At 37.3% G+C, this 23,138-nt stretch overlaps 1 protein-coding gene across 2 annotated transcripts in view; it reads right to left on the reverse strand.

Moving 5' to 3' along the window:
* Window positions 1–293: 293 nt before the first annotated feature.
* Window positions 294–23,138, reverse strand: part of LOC113228831 (UHRF1-binding protein 1-like) — a 56,118-nt gene continuing 33,273 nt past the window's right edge. The window contains exons 15-27 of one of the 2 annotated variants that reach the window (XM_026462236.1): window positions 20,805–20,939; window positions 19,077–19,246; window positions 18,776–18,951; window positions 17,681–17,817; window positions 15,391–15,531; window positions 15,054–15,243; window positions 14,514–14,628; window positions 12,895–13,029; window positions 5,806–5,940; window positions 4,785–4,928; window positions 3,128–3,438; window positions 2,478–2,589; window positions 294–718 (exon numbers count right to left, since the gene is read on the reverse strand). In XM_026462236.1, the coding sequence (XP_026318021.1) occupies window positions 683–718; window positions 2,478–2,589; window positions 3,128–3,438; window positions 4,785–4,928; window positions 5,806–5,940; window positions 12,895–13,029; window positions 14,514–14,628; window positions 15,054–15,243; window positions 15,391–15,531; window positions 17,681–17,817; window positions 18,776–18,951; window positions 19,077–19,246; window positions 20,805–20,939 (1,937 nt within the window). In that variant the 3' untranslated portion in view covers window positions 294–682. Of the gene's footprint in view, window positions 719–2,477; window positions 2,590–3,121; window positions 3,439–4,784; window positions 4,929–5,805; window positions 5,941–12,894; window positions 13,030–14,513; window positions 14,629–15,053; window positions 15,244–15,390; window positions 15,532–17,680; window positions 17,818–18,775; window positions 18,952–19,076; window positions 19,247–20,804; window positions 20,940–23,138 lie in introns of those variants that run through there. The other variant, XM_026462235.1, reaches the window with a different exon arrangement.

Raw genomic sequence — 23,138 nt, forward strand, 5'->3', positions numbered from 1 at the left:
TGAATATCGAACTCTGATTTGGTAGATCCAAAATACTGTTGTCTCTTTGAAACTATTAGAGAGTTAAAGGGAAAACAATAATTTTAGTTCTGTCAAATTAAGGATTGATGTCATCATTAAGGGTCGTATTCTAGAACTCTACTCAATGCTCAAGTCAGGATTGCATTGGAAACACAAGTACTGGAAATACGACCCTAATGGCAGGGCCTTGAGTATGATTTCGAGTGCTTTAAACCATACTCAAATCCTGACTTGAGCATTGAGTAGAGTTCTAGAATACGGTCCTTAGATTGGTTGTCAATATACTGGCGGGTAACAAAGGTACCAACTAGATATTATTATTTTCTTCTTTATTGGCAGCAGATAAATACTTTTTAGTGCTGCTTACTATAGTATTCCCCAATTACCAGTAAGCCTCGAATTGTTGTTCTATATAATTGTAATAAGGCAAACGAGGATCTTACAACGACCAACCCATATACCTTTGACGGTTGTACTTGTGGTAAGATGAACGTGGGTCTTAAAACGTCTAATCTAGGTCTAATCTAAGTAGGTAAATATACCAGTGTAACTTGAACTGTTGTTCTATACTAATATTAAGATGTACAAGGGTCTAAGTTTGGTGATCACCGCAGCAGGCGGTACAGTCAAGGCAATTCGGCGGCTGACCGCCGCGGGACCGCTATCTTTTCCCGCGACAACCTCCTGAAATCTGCTCCTGAAAATATACCATAACACAGTTTAGGGAGTCACTACACTTATCGGCCCGGAATCTGCTTGAGTCGGTCTGAAAAAGCTTTATGTGCATGTAGTAAGAGCGAAAAAGTTTGAAAAAAGCCGGAGTAGCCTAATGGTTTGACCTACACCGCCTGTTTAAAATATTGAAATTGTTTAATGATATTTCGGCTATGCATCGTTAGGGTAAGTTCCGATAAGTCGAACACATTAACTAATTTTAACTGTTTTTGAAAGACAATTTTGTGCACTTTCATTTATATTTAAAACGGATATTTGACCATTAGTCACTTTGCCGCGTTTTAGTTAATGGAAGGCAGTACAGCCTCTCAAGCCGAGGCCGGGGTTTCAAATCAGGCCCTGTACATTCTCCGTCCGAAACAATTACTGTAAAATAAGTAATTTTTATTTATTTTATTTTATTTATTTATTCGCATTCAGATAGCAAAGGCCCATAAATATATACCCTATAGACTAACATACATAACAATACAATCAAAACACTACTGACTAATTATTACTTACACGTATTGTCTGCGACGTATGACGCAACATGGGTGTCCGATAGCCGGTCTCAGAAACGTCGGCACATGGCCCCCTTTCGGCCAAAACTCATCTTTCATGAAGGTCGACAGTGTTGAGTTGGTACTCTCGCCACAAATTAATTAAAATTTACATAGTGGCGGGACACCAACTGCTTGGCCCTCAGGTTAGCATTGGCTTCCACCCGTATATACTCCACAATATCGGCAGACTTTGTGGAGTAATGAAGCCGTGACACGTATTACAACGTCGCCGGTATCGCTGGATGCAGTAAATGATTAGAGCCAGACGGTGCGGTGACACTAAGGTTACGGCTGGTGTACTTCTTCCTTTCCACCTAATGACGCATGATGCGAATGAAGCTTCATACTCGACTTTGTATTTTAATTATGGTCGAGTATTACTTATTCATCACAGTAATTATTTCGGACGGATGTCGGTCAGAGAACGAGACCTGACCTGGACTCACACCTCTGAATTTTTCGGAATTTATATGCGAAACCCTCCCAAACCTCGGAAAACGTGTGAAGTCCCTAACGCGCATTGGTCCAGCGTGGCGGACTATAGCCCTAACCTTCTCTTGAGAGGAGACCCGTGTCCAACAGTGGCACATATAAATGGGTTGATAATGATGAATGAGAGTGAAAAACAGGTTTTGCGTTTCGACGACGTGAAAGCTGAAAAACAGTAATGTGCTTCTATGCTCTTTTTACTTCAGGGCAGGCAGAGATAGGCTTCCACATGTTACTTCGTAAGTATATCACGAAAATTTTCTATATTATATGTGGTGATAAATAAAATACCATGAATGTAATGTTATATTATCTTATATCCTCTAAACTCATAAACCATAATACAAGCGAATCGTTAAACAATAAAACAGTAATCTAAACAAAAAGGAAAAAGACTCAGCTTAACTGACTTCCAGTCTTCTCCTAAAGCTATTTGCTTGTTGCACCAGACCGGCAAGCGGAGTGTATACAAAATATCAAGTAATTATATAGAGGTTGTCAAGTGTTTTTCTAAAAATTCCACATTTGTTTATTTAGTGTTTTTACCATGGACCAATACCTACTCGATTTCAGACAGGAGCCATTGTCTACAAACTTTTTTAAAAGAATATAGCGTAAAACATCTTCATAGTCATGTCATACAACTGAAATGACAGTCAAATTGAACGTCGCGTTAGAAAAATTTACCTGAAGTATTCTAACGGCCTCCAGCAACTCCTGCTTGTCAGCCAACAGACTAGCTGCTTCTTGCTGCGCTGCATGCACACACTGACGCAATACGGACGCTTCTTCTACTTTCCTGCAAATTAAAAGATTGTGTCATGTCATTTTCCTCTTTTTCAGTAAAAATAGCCTTTTAATATTAAGGTTAATGAATATCACAATGTTTCACTACCATGTGACATGAACTGCCTCCGTGGCCGAACGGTTACCATGCCGGACTGCCACGCAGAGGTCCCAGGTTCGATTCCCGGGCCGGGAGAAATGTTTGTATGGCTTACATTTATTTCTCTCGTGAGTTTGGGTGTAATTTGTGGTTGTCTATGTGTGTGTCCATGGCACCCGCGACACAGGGTTTCCCTAGTGCGGGGCTATGTTGAGTGTGTGCGTTATTTAAAAAAAAAAAAAAACAAAAAATTATGTTACGCGATTATCTGTGAACCAATTTTGATTTGTTGAAAAGAGCGTGCCTCAGTATTGGTTCCATTTAAATTTGAACAAAATATTCCACCTTTAAGGGTGGAAAACTACGGGATGGATCCGGTTTCGTTCACTTTCTGGTAACCGATTTGAATAAAATTTAGCAAATAGACGTAATTACGTGTCTAGAAACTTACGCTCTTAATTCTCTATTGTCTTCGGCTATTCTAGCCAAAGTGACTAATCGTTTTCGTAGCTCCTCATTCTCTGTACTTAATCTGTTAATATGTTCTTTCGCAGCATCTAGCTCTGGTTGAGGCTGCGGCGTTGCCGGCGACGCGATTGTTGACGGGGTCGACATAGGGGGTCCTAGACGGACGACGCCGGTGACGTCGCGAGTTAATCGCAGCGTAGTCAGGTCTATGTCTAACGGTTGAGGTGGAGGGGATGATATGGAACGCGTAGGACGATCTTCTTCTAAGTGGAGTTTTATGTTTTCTATTAGTATCTGAAATAGATGATTAAGGTGAAATGAGATCCAAAATAAGCCGGATTTTGTCTCACGTATCGTGTCGTGACGCGTCAGAACAGTATCGGTTTGATACACACAGCACAAGCCGTCACCTGAGATTCCGACACATTAATATAAATATAACCATATTAAATGACGCGTGACGACACGACACGTCAGACAAATGTAAATTCGGCTATAGACGGTTTGACATATTTCGACGGAAAATCGGTTTATCGACATTAAAAACAGGGTTGTTGCTGATGCAGGTTTGTTACACATCAGCGGATGCTGACTTTAGGTATTTAAAAAAATGTACATCCTTACTGAATCTATCTACTTGAAAAAGCTTTCTATTTATTTTCTTTGGTATTGTAATAAAATATTTTTTCGAAGATGTTGTTATATTTATTAATAAAAGAATAAATCTACATGAAAACAATCAACGTGCCAACTTAATCGATGTGGGTTTTTATCAAAGTTATTATATTAAAAACAACAACTGCGCTGCTTTTTCGACTTACAATCTGTTTCTGGAAGGTTCGTAAATTATTCCAGCGTGCCTTTTAGGTCATGTCACGACTCGAACATTTGCAATGAATATCAGCATATTCGGATATTTTATTTATGCAGTTATCCGCAGATGCGGATGCTGATATTCGCAACAACCTCAATTAAAAACATGAATTCAACTTTATCTTATTGATAATTCAAACAAAAAATACCGGTAGAGTACGAATATCTCACGACAAAAAAAAAATCACAAATTTCCCAAAAAATGTCATTTTTTACTACGTTCATCTACAGAAAAATCAGTTTCATTCGATTGTTATTAGAGATATTTCAATGTAATTTTCTCTTCAGTTTTCCGTAATAAATACGTCCGCAGATTTTGAGCTCATTTTACAGTAAGAGAGTATATTTTATTTCTAAAACGCAAATGATTAAACACCGTGCAATTAATTCCGCCGCGTCCACCTTACACACTTAAAGTCTACGTAACCAAGATACCATTCGCCTTATGTAACAAATGTAAAAGGCAGGACACATTTTGAACTATACAATACTAATAGATGGAGTTTATAACTTTTTCCGTCAAAGGCTCAATTTACATTGCCACTGATTTTAATCTAGATGCGATCGATGGTTGTGGGAATTCCCGAGATTGTATTACGTTTGTACGTTACACACAATTGACATAGATTTCATTAGGATATGGTAAAAAAAACCTTTCATTCAGCAGGTACCACCGCATGTAAATACAAATCACAAAAAAAATGCAATATGGCGAGGGTGCTAATCTGACCAATAACTAGCATTGTTTCGTGGTGGAAAATACTTGCTTCAAGCGGCATAGGTGGCGCCACAATCTCATCTTCAATGAACTCGGCTAGCGCAAGCGCAGTACTCATGTTGAGGGCGAGGCTGAGGTCTCTCACTCTTGCTTCTAGGAGCTCCGTCGGCGCCTGAAGACCTTGGGGTTCACCCTGGAAAGAGAAACGTATGCCGTCTCAAATTTTACACAAAATATAGTACTTTATTATCTGATGCAATAAAAAAAATGTTTGCCAAAACATGCCATGGAAAGTTTTGCAATTGTAAGTAAAAATGCAAACTGAAGTATTTTATTTTAATTTTTCCTTTATTTTTAAATATTCTGGGGTTTCGAGGGAGATGTTACGTACAGTCAACAGAACATCAAACTACACACTTTTGTCCGAATATCCCCCCCAGTGTAACGGAACAAGATCCGTAAACGTGTAGTTTGATGTGCTGCCATCTGTACTATCTGTTTACTGCGTATTCTTATTTCTACTAATGACCTCATCACCAGATTCGACTCCTCCTACGTAAAGTATCGTATGTCGAAAATGCCAAGTTTACAGGGGAGCGTTTTAAAGTTCTCCGTTTTATTTGGCAAAGCTCGTTACTCACATAGAGTGATCATCTAGTAGACCATCATAGATCATCTAACCGATATCGAGCATTTTATAATACTATATGAGTAACGGGCTTTGCCGAATAAAACTGAGAAATGCTAAAGTCACGTGTTATGCTTATTTCAGTGAATTCAGAATTTTAAAAGGCTCCCCTGTAAACTTGGTAATTTCGACATACGATACTTACGTAGGAGGGGTCGATATCAGGCCCTATACTATCGTTCTCCATCCGCAACCCTACCGAAACAATTACTGTCAAATAAGTAATACTCGACCACAATAAAAGACAAAATGTCAAGTATGAAGCTTTATACTTGACGTTACCTTTTAACTTTATCGAGTATTGCTTATTTGACAGTAGTTTTTTGGAGAACGAGAGTAAACCCTCATACTTCTTTAATTCCATTCAGAATGTCTTCATTACCTTTTCATTAAGTAATCTAGGCGATGCAGTTTGTATCAATCTAGCAGCGACTCTAGGCGTTTCCCTCGGACGTAGTTCAGCGTTCTCGTCAACTGCGGGCTCGGTCCACGCACGCGCCCGCATCGAGAACTTATTCTACGGAAAATACGCAACGTAGTGCACATAGGAATATAGAGGTCATAAATTTTATTAATAACTTGGTGTCGAAGTTGTTATGCTATTAAAAGTAAGGTAACACATTTGACATAATTTATTTGTAAAATGATGCTGATTTTAGTCTTGAATTGAATAGGTTTAGGTTCACTATTGCAAAATCAATTTTGTGTCATTAAGAAAAAGGTTTTCCAGTATGCTTTAATGTGTTGTCGTACTATACCAGTAAAAAGTTACGAGTTCTGTTCTATAAAAATAAATAAACATATATTAACTGGTTTAATAAACTGATAACAAAATCGACACCACTTGACAAACAGCGTGCAATGTGACAGTAACAAAGCTCTGCAGTACTTACGAAACAAAATGTATTGTGAAAAATATTAAAGATTATTTGGAAAATTTTCGTAAAAACTGCATTTAAGGCTTAAATAGCTTGAGCCTTAACTATAAGTTTTACAGAAAGTATCGGAAAAAACGTGGAGAGATGATTTGCAAAAGAATGGAAGCCATTATGCCACCGGCAGGGAGAGGTCGGAAAAGAAGGGTGTACGCTCAGCAGTGCGACAGTGCAAATTAATGATAAAAAACTGCCAAGAGAAAGTAAATTCGCGCACCGAGGGTTCCAAATCCTAGAATAGACGCAATTTGGCAATTCCTTTCACCACGATGGCAAGCATTACAGTGCATGCCATCTACACGATAAGAAGAAGACTTTATGGCCTAATTCTTATTTATATCAATATAAACATTGCCATTTTATAATCTCACTTTCTTTTTTTTTATATATATTAAGCGACAGGACGAGCAAGTCGTGCGCCATTTGCAGTGCTACCCAAAGCTTTAAATCGCAAAACTTTGGGGGACAGTGCCACTGCGCTCGTTAACCTGACACATAAGTGGAGAAGTCCCATGTGCCTGTAATTTCACCAGCTCGCTTACCCTTCAAAAGCGAATGTCGTATATGTGTATGTATATACATACATATATATAATCAAGATTTTTTTACCAATTTAGATCTGGGACCCTCGCAATGGTGCGGAATTTCCAATAATTTCGTCCACTGACATCAGCATGTAAATCAAAAATCAATACTTGTGCCACTACTTCAGGGTTACCTTGTCAGTAAGTTACAACAGCTCGACGATCACACCAATTACCTGGTCTCAAACTAGGCCTCCCTGTATTTTGAGAACTAAAGACACGATAAGAAAAAGAGACAAGAGCAAATTTAGAAAACATAGTCTTCTAAATTGATCCAATCGAGAATCTTCATTGAGTGCCCATAGGGAGTATCGCTGGGCCACCGAGGTCATCAGAAAGTATAAAAAGTGTTACGGTGTATATTTTTTGAAATGTGGGCATTGATCATTATAAAGCCTTTTGATATGATGTCTTATGGGTCATGGTTGCGACTCTTAAACCTAACTAGCTATGTAATTAACACTAATTTATTTAAAGGTAGCATGCTTCTACGAACTCAAAAAAGGTAGATGCTGTTTTAGTCACATAATTCATTATTTACTAATTTTGTCTACATTAAACAAGTCTTTTTATTTATTTCTCAAATACTTACATGCCTCTCACACAATAAGGGGGTTATCTAATTCTATTTTACTTGTATTCTTAATTCTATATCTATTTTAGTTCAATTATCATTAGCAAGCGTTCAAAGTAATTAACTATTAGTTACTTTAACTCTAGTTTGTTGGTACACAGTATTTCTAAGTTTGTTACCAAGAAATTGTCATGCAAGTGTTAAAATTATGTATTGATAGTGAAGATCAGTGTGTAATTTTCATGAATTATCGCCTTTGTCATGTCAAAACTATCACACAATCAAAATAACGAATTTTTCATGGATATATGTGTTGAGTCCAAATTGTTTTGTGACCAATCACAAATGTTTTTGTAGACACGTACAAATTGGCGATCTGCTTGCGACTGCATAGTACTTAGTATTACAAACGAAGCTTTTAAAGTTGGATTGCAAGCATGCTTGATGCTGAAGAATTCAAACCTCATTCAAATTCTTTATTTGATAGGCAAACACAATAAAATTTAACATCTTTGAGAGTAATTTTCAGATTATTTTTGTCTACGTAATTTCGGTGGCCATTTTTGGTATTTAATATTCGCGATAGTTTCTCTAAATATAATACTAAAATGATAAAAATTGACCACCACAATGAGGTAGAGAAAACTAATCTCAAAATCAAACTTGAACTTTGCTAATCATTCAGAAAAACTAAGTGGTAAAGTTACACAATGATCTTGTCAAGTGTTACGTGTAGTGGTAAGTGTACAGTACCTGTGAGGACCTCGGTTGGCATAAGTGTGGTGGGGTAAGGGTTATAATATAAAAGTTAAAACGTTCTTTGATTTGAACATATTAACCATAAAACTGCTGCGCAGACGAAGTTCAGTTTTTGTACGCCAAATAGTCAAATTCTGTCAATAGTGCGAGTATAACCTAGTTTCTCGTTAGCCAACTTTTTATTATATAAATCGTGTGTAGCTGGTCCGCGCCGGCCTGTTCTAGTAAATTGAAGTGGAGAAGCGCTCAGTTTCACTTTAATGCTGAATGAGAATAAGCGGTTTGGATTGGATATGTCAAAATAACGAAGTACTACTGATTGCTCAACAGTTATCTTCTGTCCCGCTTCGGTAGATAAATGGGTGCGAGGCGTATAATAGAATACTGCATCTGCCCCCGTAGCATGGCTACGCATAATAGTCGCGACGCGAGCGATAAAATTGAAATAAGCGCGCGCGATTGGCTATCTAAATTAGATCTGATGAGAAATCCAATAGCGCGCACATATTTCAATTTTATTGCGCACGTCGCGTAGCCATGCTACGGGTGCTGATCTGCATACAAGAAAGAACGTCGTCTGCGCGTTGCTTTATTCAGGCAAAGGTTAAGACTATACTTAGTGAACATAAATAAGAAAAAAATAGCAAAGAAGCAATTGTAAAGATATTTCCGTTTTATTTTTGCAATAATAAAATCTATTTAGGATTGCAATAAGTAACAGTGATAACTAAACCTTACTGTCTGTGTAATTGTTCACTCGAAACCATCGCATGTGAATTTTCATCAATAAAGTGATGTACGTAACTTAAAGATTAGATGGGAAAATGTTATTTATAATTTAGTTCCAGTTCAGCTCTTCAGAATTTGATTCTACATTATCATGTGAATCATTTATTTTAGTTAATATTCTTAACTTACGTGCATTAGGGCTTATATCGATAACGGTGTGTTCATAATTTGTCTCCTAAACATAAAATATCGACTGTGAACAGCATCCTGTAAAGTTGTCAAAATTGAGATAGAACCGATTGCCAGTTCACAGTCGATATGTTAAAGAATGTTACAATAAAACTTCGTGGTTTACAGTCGTCACTTTTAGTTTTTTATTTTTTTAAATCAAGAGATTCGATAAACATAATAGTTTATAGTAAATAAATTTTTGAGGTCGCACGAAGGAAAATATCTGTTGCAGATGATAAAGCGGCAACAAGTGTGTGTTTAGGTCACATTTTATGATAGCCAATAGTGAAATATGAATACTGGCTCCTATTCAAAATTCATGTTTCTCAAGTCTAAATAGCTTTAGCAATAATTTTACGAAATTTCCCCTTCTTCGATACACTAGCATAAATCACAAATACGTTCCAAATTATAATATACTTTTTGGCGTTACGTTGATTTTAATTTGGGGTCTTGAAATCTCTGAACATTTTTTTAACATACATATTCATCAATATTATCTATATATAATAGCCCTCCTAGTCAAACTTTCAAGATGTTGGTAACTAAAGTTTTTATTTTGTCAGACAAATGTCAAATATGCCAATTTTGCTTAACAATAAAACCGAGACTTAATACGATATAAAAAAGGCTTATAGGGGGTATATATGGTTATGACAAGGAGAGCAGTATTTAAAATAGATTTATTCACTATTTGTCCATATTGTAAACAAGGCATTATAAGAAATGTTCAGTTTTATTTGTTTCTCCTTGATTATAATTTGATTAGCCGTAATAAAAGCATTGATAGGATTGGGTACTATTGTGTTGGTATATTGTCTTAATGTACATTAAATGCATACAAAGTCAAAGAATTCTGGAGTTGCAAAACTTGTTACAAACTGAACCTTACGACATTCGGTACGTTTTATCAACTATAATAAAATGATTCTTAGTAATTTTAATACGAAGAAAAATATAAAATATAAAAAGAAAATATAAATACTGTTTCAAGAAAAAGGGTATGATCTCTTGAATTAAATACCAAAGTTATGGTAACATACATACACGTCATACAATAACGTACAAAAGGCGCCTGTTAAAAACTACGAGCAAATAAACTATTGCGAAACTTAGTTTATTCACGTACTTGGGCGTTGCCACTTTTTACAATTAATTAAGATAATGGATTTGATAGAGCCGTAACATATACTAATATTTCGAGTTGTAAGTTTATACAAAAAAACATTAAAAAAACGGAAATATCTTTGTCTTGATCATTCTCCACACAAACCCCCTTGGCTACGACACAACTACAATTCTATCACGCAACAATTTCTACTGGTGACACCGATCCTAGGACCGCAATACCTTGAGTCGCATCTGCGATAGCCGAGCGGGCGATGCCAGAACACATAGACATGTAGTTAGAGAAAAAATGGATGCAACAATTTATAGTTTTCAGTTTAGACAGCGAGAGGTCACACGCCACAAGAACACAAGGAGTTTTATGCATCGGTTATTTTGCTTTACGACTAGAATTTTCACAATCCAATTAGATAGCCATCAAATCCTATAGGGCAAATTTTTGGTGGATACCAGTTAATCAATGCGACAATATTATTTCGGAAATTAAAAAAAATACTCGTTCTTATTAACAGATAAAACGGATAATCACCGGTCAAACTAGTCGCGAGCAATTTTGCTCGATAGTGACAGGTCAATCCATATTTTATTCGATCAAATATGGGGCAGACGTATCTTGCAATGTATTTTAACTTGTCAGTATCCAGCAAAATGGAGAAGCTGCGAGCCCTGCTAGCAGACCGAAATCTTTCAATATATCAGAAATTTGGAAAATATTGAAATATTTTGCAACATTGATTGGTAAAGGAATGGCACAAAAATTTTAGTAATGGTGAGCAAAAGAGAGTTCACTTTTAAAATATTCATTAAGGGATACCGCACATAGAAGGCGTTCGCGTTCTGTGTTCTTTGTTATACGTTACAAGTGATCTGAAAGCATAACGCATAGAAGGTTTTCCGATCGCGTTCTTCAATATCCAGCTTACAGGAGAGAATGCAAAAACACTTAAACGCGGAACGCCTTGCTGCACGGGGACCTCTTAAAGATTCGACGAAATTTGCAAAAAATTAAAAAACTTGTGTTCTCGTGCTATGCGAGGACAACAATACGATATACAATGGGTTGTGGTAGGTGATAGTGTACAACCATGCAGATCCAAGTCTCTACCATAATTATTATGAAACAATTTTTGATAGCAGATAAAACATGGATTTCTTTTGTTGGCAATTTTACAGAAACCTTTGTTAAATACAACCAGTGCCCCAAAGATGAGTTTACTGGGTTCATCGCTGGGGACTGAGTAAAATAATTAGAAAGAAACTTTTAATGCTCCTTGTGACTGCTAGGGCTGCTGCATTCATTACCATATAAAATTGTTACATTTTGACCCGGCGCAAACTCACGTTAAAAATACGGTTAACATAGGCGCGCGCGTTTAATCCAGCTGTGATTTTTCTGTTAGTTTTGTCCAAAAATTAAATATTTTTGAATGAATATAGCAATTTTTTTGGTCTGTAAATTATGCCGGAAATCTAGGTTTTAACTCGGTAGAGACTTCAGAATGGGGTAATGATCAAACGGAAGGTCGACAAATAAATAAAACGTTTTAAACATGCTTTTATAAATAATGATCAATTCATTTCTTACTTTTATCGTTATGTGATGTTTTATATACGAAATTCGTATATTCATATATATAAACTGTCAAGTATTTCAAATTGTTTAATGACATTTTTAATATAGAAAACGTGCAAGAAGCTTATACTTATATTAGCGCCATCTGATTACAAAATTAGGAATCATTATCATTATTATCAAAGATTTTTTATAGTATGTTTAACAGTGATGAGGCGTGAAAAAACACTTCCCTTAAGAAAAAGTGGCGCCTTTTCGACACTTAAATACAACTTATTAGCACACAAGGCACTAGTATACTTCATCTTACTGGTTAACTTAATAACTTACTTTTGTTTACTGTCTGTGTGTTCTTTTACCGAGAGGAGCCTCCGTGCAAAAGTTCAGAGTTTACCTATTATGGTTATATTATAGTCTTTCACGTCTAAGCTCTACGTTCGAACATTTACTTGTTAATTTATATTTTGGGACGTAATAATTGAGGATTATCATTACTGTGATGATAATGAATTTTAGGCACTTAGACCATGTGCGTAAAAAACAGATTCTTAAAAATTAGTATTATTATTACCTGCTTTAATTCACAAAAAGAACTACATACAAATAGCTTATGTGCAAAGCATGTAACGGGCGTATGTAGGCGCACCCACGGCTCCAGCATGGGACTCTGTTAAGGATCCTGTTCGAGTAAACGCGCACTCTGCTTAGAACCGGTGTGCATCTGTTGCGCTTGATGGTGTGAAAACCATTCGTCTAATATAATAAAGTTATTAAAGAGTTCCAAAAGTTCAGATTAATTGTATAATACGTGGCGCCACTTAGGTTATCTTAAGACAAAGACTTAAGCCTTAAGCTTAAGGCACGTTTTCTAGACGCTAATGTTAATGTTCGTTTTGACAAGTGTTCAGTGACGTTGTAATGATTTTCTGTTACTATCTAAAGTGATATGTGAATGTACCTGAAATTCGTCCCAAGGAATGGCAGAGCATTCGTCAGTGTTGAGATCGTCGGCTACCAATCGGAGACAGGACTTCCCGCCGCCGCTCTGGTGTACTAAGTGGATGTTATTGAGACGCCACGTGCATGTCGATATCTGATGACAAAAATTCGTTCTCACCTATTTTAAACATAGAAAAAGTACATTTAATTAATTAATTTATTTATTCATCATTGCTACCAAATTCATCTTAAAACTAACTATGATTTGTCATTTTGTTCATTTTTAATGGACAGAGATGTTTGGCTATATATTTTAACTATTCTATAGTAGGAGATATTTCTCAACAATTCCAGTATATTATATTATTCCAGTACAGTATATTTTATATCAAGTCGATTTAATGTTTTAGTTTCTTTTATAAATCGATTTTTGTTATTATTTTTTTATATCAGGCGATGGGAGAAAGGTTCATTCCCATTTGTCAGGTCTACAGTTTGAACACCTGTGGCGGTATGTACCTATGACTTTAATTTGTAACTTACGTGAAAATATCGTGCTAAAACCTGCTTATGGACAAAGGTTCACAACACCTGGTAAACGCCCAGTAATGTGATATACAGGTTTGATGATGTCTTTTTTGCTAAGTGGTTATAATTCATTCCCAATTCACACATCATGAGAGTTCGTGAGCTACTAATCTTAAGTATGCAGAACCGAGACCGGGGCTCTGCAGTCACGGAACACTCATTGGATTCGGATTCGACGCACTATATTCGTTTTGATAAAGTGTCCGTACTGGCGAGAGAAAAGCATTTCATTCCACGGAAAGTACGTGAAGCTATCGAGATTGGTCGTCATTCGAATTTCAATCGTGATAGTGGATGGTCGGTACCCCCCGGCTGGAAAACAGAGAATTTAGAAAGTGACGTTGTTAGTATAGTGTATGGCTTTAATAAAAATGAATAAAACGAGGGTAGTTGCTCGCCGACGCCGCCTGCGCCCGCAGCCGTACTGAATGATCGGGCTACCAGGGCTTTGGCGCGTAGTCACCGTCGCGGAATTTCATGTACAAAGGACGAACTGGTTCGAAACACGTCGAGCATAATTCGACTTAAATACCCGATAGTTTGTAGAAGAATGTCAACACGCAGCAGTACGAACGCACACACTACACAGAAAATATTTGGACGACGACGAATGAGCGGTATACGGAAAAACTTAGTTAAGTTTATATTATACTGGAATGTTTTGTTTTTTTAGTGCTTTAAATGTAATAAATAAATTTAAAAAAAAACGCTATAGGCGTATCAACGCGTATTAAATTGAACACAAAATGAATGACAATAAAGTGTAACTTGTAACGTAAAAAGGTTTTCGACATCATAGAGGGTGAAGAGAAGAGAGTATGCACAGGGTAACAAAGTGGTCCAACCAGTTGATGGAGGTAAGTTTGATAGTACTTGTGATAAAAACTTTATCAAAAACAATTTACCGCGGCCCACAACTATAAAAACAGTAAATTGTAATTTACGACATTGACACAGTGCACAAATTTGTTGTTTATAGTATTGTCAGTTACGATCACTAGCTGAAATACGGCCAGATCTTTCTGTTAGCACTTAGTGGATACAAATTACCATATCTCGTCGTCTACATGAGCTCGTAACAGAGTGGTCGCTAGGCGAGGATGATCGTTCTACCACTTCGGCTGCAACTTCTACACCGCTAGATACACGCCCGTGTTCGAACTCTCTATAAGATAAAAAAAAGTACGATAGGCACATTATCGAAGCTTGACGTGACTTTTTAACAATTGTAAATGTTAATTTATAGATTCAGGATTTACTTGGCGAAAATCCATATTCATAAAAATGTAAGTAAATTAGTTTGCGATTTTGCTAATATTTTGGGGCGTCATCTATTGGCTAAAAGTTGAACTATGTAGAATAAAAATGGAAGCAAATTACTTTGTTACCTTTTTTTGTTAACTTTTAGAGAATAGATGGCGCCTTAAAACATACGAATTTTTGTACGGAAACAATTATAAACCGCAAATTGTGTGGAGTCATGCTCTTTACAAAGCCCAAAATACCTTGAAATGTCGTGATCATTCACTCTAGCGGAGTCGCGTGCTCGTAAAATAATTATTTCTGAATTATTACAGCCAGCCTTGTTACCTAAAGGCAGAGTCAGCGTCGTCAGGGGATTCGGCCGCCAATCCAACGACTACATAACGATCGCTATCCGAGCTCGCGGTCGACGCCGCGTCGCTTCTTGTATCGTCACGTGTAAGGGCGCTGTCGATCGACGTCACCAGTGAGTTAAACCCTCGACGCATCGATGAGAATCCTGCAAAAGGCATGTCGCCTGAACAGAGTAGTAGTTATAACTATGGATTATAGAGAAAAACAACAATAAAATGTGTACAATTATAAAAATGTGTAGCATATAAAGGGTGAAACGAAATGGTGTTATAATACTTAATAGATTGAAATGATTACATGTGAAATATACCTCCGAAACTCAATCCCGGACTGGGCGGCGGTATCTCCTCAGCGGGCAGCGGCTGCGCCGAGCAGATTTCAATGGACGCTTGGGGCGGTAAACTTGTGTTGTCCCGATCCATCATTGAGGGCGCCATTGTTGCTTCGGAACCTTAGGCATTGGATTTTGGTGTTTAATCGGATAAATGCAAACTGAAATTCAGCGGATATGCTTCTTTTGTTATTAGTAAGAAAAGTTCACAATATTCCATATTGGTTTGAAGCTGTCAATTTACTTCAGATATTTGGTTGTATAGCGACTAAAGCTCAATTTACGCTAAGCTTAATTTAGTGTGGCTTGTTGAGGCGTCACAATTGCCAGTTTTTGTAATTTAATATGTACATACACTGCATTTAGAACTATGTTTATTAAAAATACAACGAGGATACATATCTTAAAGCTTTTCATTTTAATTCAATATAGATTGTTATATCCGCCTATTGTTATTAAAATGTATACGAATAAAAATTGATTTCGATACTAGTAGGCCAACTGTCAAAATAAGAATAAAGAAGGCAATTACACAATTAGTAATAATTACAACGTTGTAACATTCACAATTCAGACATTTTTGGCAAAATTATAGTTTCTTTCATAATTTATCGATAAAACTGTCGACAACAACTACATGACTTCTTGAAATGTTATGAAAACTGGTAATTCTGCAAATGTCATTTTACTCCGTCTTCAAAAAAGACAGTAGTAGCTGCGGGAATTCCCGAGACGCGCGACCAGTATTTGGCTCGTATCTAATCAATCAAGCTATACATTTTTGTTCGAATATCACCTCAGCTGCAATGGAACAAGATCCGTCAATTTGTAGTTTGATGTTCAGTGGTCTGTATATTATACAATTGACATAATGGTATACAATAGTTGCATAATAAGGGTCCTTTCTTAAAGTAGAGTGCCGTGTTTTGCCGAGTGGCCTAAGTAATAGGTACGAGATTTTAAGACCTAATTATATATAATGATTGCCATTGACCTACCAACAAATGGGTATCGGGTCTAATACAAAAACCACGAAAAAAACGTCCGAGGTTCTATAGTGACATGTAACGAAATATAAAAATCTATAATATTTAATTTAAATTATAACGTCATTGCAGTACTGCCTAAATTTGCTTACAACAATTTAAGGCCCAAAAACACCATATTCAACTTCTACTGGAAATTTAACTAAATGCACCATATTTAGCTTCGACTGAAAATTACTTGAACACAAGAGCAATGGAATAGCCTTTCTCGTAAATATTAATTAATTTATATATATATATATATGTCGAATTTTGTACAAATTCACTTAAAGGTATAATAAAGAGTTGGGCAGATACATACATACAATTATTACTACAAATGTGAAAATAAGCGTGTACTATAAGAAATGTACCGATATTCTAACTAAACGTAAACTCAAATATCCGTAATTCCGATTTATAACAAAACCGTTACGCTTTCGAGTAATTTTGATGCTTTTTACATAGAAAAAATTAGCTTTTGTTTTGTAATGTTCATAAAAACACATTATGAAAATTCGAGCTAATGTTATTTCGGGCAAATGTATTTTCTGACTTCTGATAAGTAATCCCATGCCGTAAAACGAGTACAATAATATTTTGTTAGTTATTGCTAACGTTTAATAAAAAAAAAAACATTTTAAAAATAGGATCAAAATCAAAGCAACTCTACAGTTTCTTTGTTCTAAATATTTCAATCGCTTGTGATTCGAATAACTGAAAATGACCAAGAAGTTTATATAAGCTTCTTGAAATTGACGTCATGAGTCTCTTTCCATCTTTTGCGTATGCAATGAGTAAAAGGACAGTTAGCTATTTCATTATTTCGGGTGTTTTTGTAATTTATATTTACGATTCAGTTATATATAAATTAAATACTATAAAACTGTACAAAATAACACTCTTAAATGACAACTATGATAACACAATATATTTGTTTAGTGAAAATATGATACAAAATCCTGTTTTCACACATTACTGCAGTAATTTTTACAAGTTATTATTTGTACTGCATGATTGACAACCGCGCTGAAACTCGAACAAACGAAGACTATAGGTGCGGACACTTTTTAGCGCGAACCCGACGTCCATTTATTGGTAGGTCAATGATGAGTGCATACAATATACTTTTTCTAAGAGTAAATGAAACACAACCAACATTTAATGTATATTTTGTTAACAATGATAACGAAAGAGACACGTAATGGCCTTCGATTGAGTTCCATTATTATTATTACATTTACCCATCTTCAGGTCTTGAAGGCTGGAGGAATCCAGCGGCACGCTGTCCAGGTCGCGGGAAGACTCTAGTCCTGGACAGTTGGAGGGAAGTACTATCGTTAACTCCACCGCGGGAACCACTGCGCCTACTACTATAGATCTGAAAAAATAAACAATTTAATTTCATTTTAGTTTAAACCCATAGCCCCATATTAGGGAAACCCTGTAACGCGGGTGCCATGGACACACACATAGACAACCACAAATTACACCCAAACTCACGAGAGAAATAAAAGTAGGTCATACAAATATTTCTCCCGGCCCGGGAATCCAACCCGGAACCTCTGCGTGGTGGACCACCATGGTAACTGTTCGGCCACGGAGGCTTAAAAGAGATTTGTATGTTCTGTTATTATAATGCTACTACCCATTATAGGGTAGATGACTTCTACGCCATCGTCCGCATAAAAAACAACCTCACTGCTATAAAATATAAACTATTTTTTTTTATAATATCAAGTGACGGGTCGAACAAGTCGTGAGCCTGATGATAAGCTATATGTCCATAACAATTGCAGTGCCACTCAGAGTTTTAAATCGCAAAGATCTAAGGGGCACTGGCCCGTCACCCTGAGACATAAGTTTGATAAGTCCCATGGGCCTGTAATGTCACCAGCACCCTTACCTTTCCAACCTGGACACAGTAATGCTGACATTACTGCTTGGCGGCAGAAATAGGTCACGTGGCATTACTTCCCTGGACGAACTCTTTCACAATGAGCTCTGCTGCTATTAAAACTCAGCGAATCAAGTGGATCTTACCCACTAATACCAAAAGAAGTTATTTGGTTGTGTCTAAGTGACTCTCCTTGCCATCTGGCACCATGAAGTGTGTAGATTTATTAGATCTTTAGCAACTAGTCGCTCCAGTCATCTCAGGCAGTCTCGCTACATTATTCTATACCCATACTATATGCCGTCGTCTCTAAGGTGGCCGAGATCATTTAGAAACCTGCATATTGACAAATTATTAACCTAACATAAATCCCCTCTTCACAGAGAATCCGTTCCCGGTAATGAAAAGCACATGAGATGATACAGTACAGATTTAAACTCACCCGTTATCGGCTTCAGGTTGTCTCGCAGTATCATAAGCAAGCCAAGCGGTCATCTCTGAGATGCGCTCCAGCTGCCTCATGAGGAAGAGCAACTGGTAGTGGTTGAGCTGCAGTCCCGCCAGCCCGCACGTGCGTGCCACCACCCAGATGTGCGAGAGACCATCATCGAAGCACATCTGGACAATTTCATTAATTATACTCATATTGGCCTTGTACAATTGTAACATCTGACAAGTTACTGTTGAGTCTTTTACTCCAGTGGGATATGCAGGACAAATACATTCGGATTTTTGATACGTACCCAGGCAGTAAGAGGCGTGGCATCAAGCAGTGGCGCAGGTTTGTAATTGGTGGCTCTGGCACCGCAAAAGTCTGCCCATAGCGGTTCCACTCTTGCGCACCATATTGACCTGTTCTCCCGCCATAGCATCTCAGGTGTCACTGCAGTGCCGCGCTCTATATCGTCTAGATCTATGAAGTAAGATTAAATAAATAAATACCTATTTATTTTTCTCCACAACAGACAACCACAACAATTGCCTGGTCTCAAACTAGAGAATTCTGTGTACTTTGAGCACCTGAACTACGGAATACGTCACTTTCTTGTCCGCGCGCCTATTTACGTGCTTATGCTTTCCTCGCCTCACTGCGTGCTAAGCTTTATCCAGTGTGTTTGTGCTCTTCCTTCACTATTGCCTGCCTACTAATTTCTCTTCTCTATGCTTGTGATTTATGTACTTATGTGTGTGGTATCCGTTCAATAAAACTACCTCCAGACTATAGACAAGATTTCTCCATTGTCCATTGCCCGGTAGGTAACCCACACCAGGACCTCCGCATTCAGCGCTCGTAATGGAAATGGTTGAGCCACCGAGGTCGTCAACAATAATCTTGAAATAGTTTTTGTAATACTTGACATTTAAGACGATTTTCAACAGACCAATCAGTGATGCTGGTGCAAATAAAAATCAATACGTAAGTACCGTATTTGACAATGGTTATTTCAATATAGCACGAGAATACTGTAATGAATACTTTATTTCAAATTATTTACAACCTGTACGTAGAGGGAAAGCAATAATGTGAAAACCGAGTTGCGAGTTGGACTACTTGTCTGTAATATTTTGGTTAAACATTTAACAGGCGCCAGCTCCTTCAAAATATGTAATATGACTTAAAATTCCTAGGACCTTTATGTACCCATTAATTGTAACTTCTATAGAAACAAACATTATTATTAATATATTACGACGGTTGATGAGGAGAGCCGCCTCGATTCCCGTTAGGACTGTGGTCTATTGGAACACCACTTTGTGCAGTCTATGGTTGGTTCCGTATCCTTGTGATTCTTGTGGTCGTGACAGTGTTTTGTCTGAATAAACAGTTTTCATAGTGATGAAGCATTATATTTAATTCTGCTGCCGCCTCACTCACCCATTCTTCCACAATTACAACAAGGACCAACCGGGTAAATGAACTCCTTTAACTGGTTTAGGTGCAATTATTAATACAAAGACCGAAGACGAAGAAAAATTCCTTCGACCCGAAAGGACTCTACCTGCGACCACGGGAGTACCGTCCCCTTGCTCTTCCTACTGAGTTGCAGGTCGTGTTAGAAGATCGGTCGCAGGTGGTTTAGGTGTGCTGGGTAATGCCCCCGGAATAAACATAGTAAGCGCGTTTGTGTACTGCATCCGATCCGAGAAAATACGAATATCGCTTGTACATCTAGAGATATAATGATCCCTGTGACATTTCGGCCTGTCATTTCTCAGACTCGGAACTGATACGAATCGAAAGTAGTGCATAAACGCTTTTACTCTGGTACTCATAGCGGGAATTCCCTAGTTGATCTGAACGGGTAATAGTTGTCTATCTGGTCCGGCACATTATAAAATAATAAAAAAAACATCGCCAAAATTTTAAGGTGATGGCCATGTATACACTTAATGTCCTTTTCTCGTCGGGATAGGCGAAGATCATAGACTTCCACTTGTAATTAGTGTTATAAAGGACGAAATGTGCTTACTATCAGCGTGCAGTATAAACTTTTCATGTATCGGGTCTAGATCGTCAGACGAGCACGGGAACTGTCCTCTAGGTGGCGCTGAACGCTGGAGAGCCGCCAAAATAGCTGCCAAATCCGCACGAGTCCCTGCAGTATCTAAAATTTAACAAAAACACAATACATATCAGTAGGTGAGAGGTAAAGAACCTTACGTGCCAAATATTAATTTTTACTACGGAGCGTTTTAAAGCATTTAAAATACATCTTAACGTCGAATAAAATAAATTAAATAAAAAACAAACGGCGATAGAATTGAATGTCTTTAACAATTGCGTGATTTTTAGCATTCTAATACAATATTTGTAAAAGTATCTAAATTTCAAAGGTCATTGACCTACCAATAAATGGACGTCGGGCCCGCGCTAAAAAGTGTACGAAACTGTAGAGCATTAAACTGTAAACAGAGCATCAATCGCGCGTCGTTTGGTCGAACGACAGCGCGCTTGTCAATCATGCCATACTGTGTATGTGGGGTACTATAAGTTTTCCGGAATGAATAAGAAAAAAATATTATAAATGGTCAGAAATGAATTTATTGTTTCTCAAGATATTCTTCGTTAGTGTTAATGCACTTTTTCATACGAATGAACCAATTTGGAAAACATTTATGTCACTCCTCCAACAATCTCTGAAACATATTTTTCATACTCTTCGACAGCCTCTTCAGGTGATGAAAATCGTTGACCGCGTAACTGGTTCTTAATTTTTGGAAATAAATAAAAGTCACAAGGCGCCAGGTGGGGACTGTACGCGAGATGGCTCATAAGGTCAACGTTGTTCACCTTCAAAAATTCATTTATCTGTCTGGCCGTGTGAGAACTGGCATTATCGTGGTGCAAGATGATACGGGATTAACGGTTATTTTTACGGAGTTTGTCAATAACTTCCGGCAAACAAATGATGGTGTACCAATCACTATCCACGGTACAACAATTCTCCAAAGCAACACAAGCCATGTGTCATGTTTTGTTAAAAAAAGAAGCAATCTTCCGCTTAGAGGCACTTTGCACGCGCGCCACTTTGGTTGGTTTCGGCTCATCTTGAAAGAACCATACGCTCGATTGCTGCTTTGTTTTGGGATCGTAACTATAAATCCATGTTTCGTCGCCTGTTACTGTCCCACCCACTGTTAATGTCCCACACCAAATTTTCGCCCCTTCGTTGAATCTTGTAAGCATAGCATTGCACCAAGTGACGCGATCCGTTTTTTGAGCCTCAGTCAAATTGTGTGGGATCCAATGCGAGCACAGCTTCTACACACCCAAATGTTTGTGTAGCATTTATTGTATTTGACTCACGCGTATGCCTAAAGATACCCGAATCTCATGGTATGTCACATACCTGTCTGTTTTGATCATACGGCGCACAGCATCGATGTTTTTGGTGTTCACAGCAGTGGCCGAGCGACTATCACGAAATTCGTCACTGAGATTCACACGACCGCGTTTGAATTCTGCAAACCAGCTATAAATGGTCGTCTTGCATGGTGCTTCATTCGCTGAGCTATTAACTTACACTTAATGTCGTAGAAAATCATACTATGAAAATGTTCAGTTTCAGAGTTAAATCCATGGTGATGTAGACAACCAATTTCTAAAATGACGCCACAATGCACAATGACAAAACAAGTGACAGTCAGATGAAACAAACTACATTGTACAGTCAACGAGTTCCATTTTCAAATGTTATAATTACTTTTTAAATATTGTTTATGTAACTAGCCAGTTCCGGAAACTTATAGTGAGCCCTATGAAATAAAAACTTGTAAAACTTATATACAAAGTAATCAAAATAGCTAACGTCCTTATCCTACACATTGCATGAGCAAAAGACTAAAAGAGATCCATGACGTCAATTTCTACTGTTCGAACCACTAGCGATTGAAACATTTAGAACAAAAAAAACTATAGAGTCGCTTTGATGTTAATATTATTTTCAAAATGATTTTTTAGTTAGGTTTAGGTTAAGTTTTGTCACATCCCGGAAACTCCATACAACGCTCGAAAGTTAGTTACCTACTACTACTACACACAGCAGGGTGCTATCTGCACATGCGCAAATGTGTGCGTAAAGTGGCAGGGTTACCTATCACTATCTCGTACTATTACGTTACGTGGTCAGAGCGGCAACATAGCGAAAATTCTAACTCTAAATTTGTTATATATAATTCTATTAATATTATTAATTTACTAACTAGAACAATATTGAAGATTTATTTTAAAAAATATATTAAAAGCACTTAAAACGTTATATTTTGGACAGGTACTTCTAAATAAGGTAACAAAGGTATTTGAG

Source organism: Hyposmocoma kahamanoa, unplaced genomic scaffold (genome assembly GCF_003589595.1).
Source record: "Hyposmocoma kahamanoa isolate Upper Pololo Valley unplaced genomic scaffold, ASM358959v1 244, whole genome shotgun sequence".
Taxonomy (NCBI): Eukaryota; Metazoa; Arthropoda; class Insecta; order Lepidoptera; family Cosmopterigidae; genus Hyposmocoma; species Hyposmocoma kahamanoa.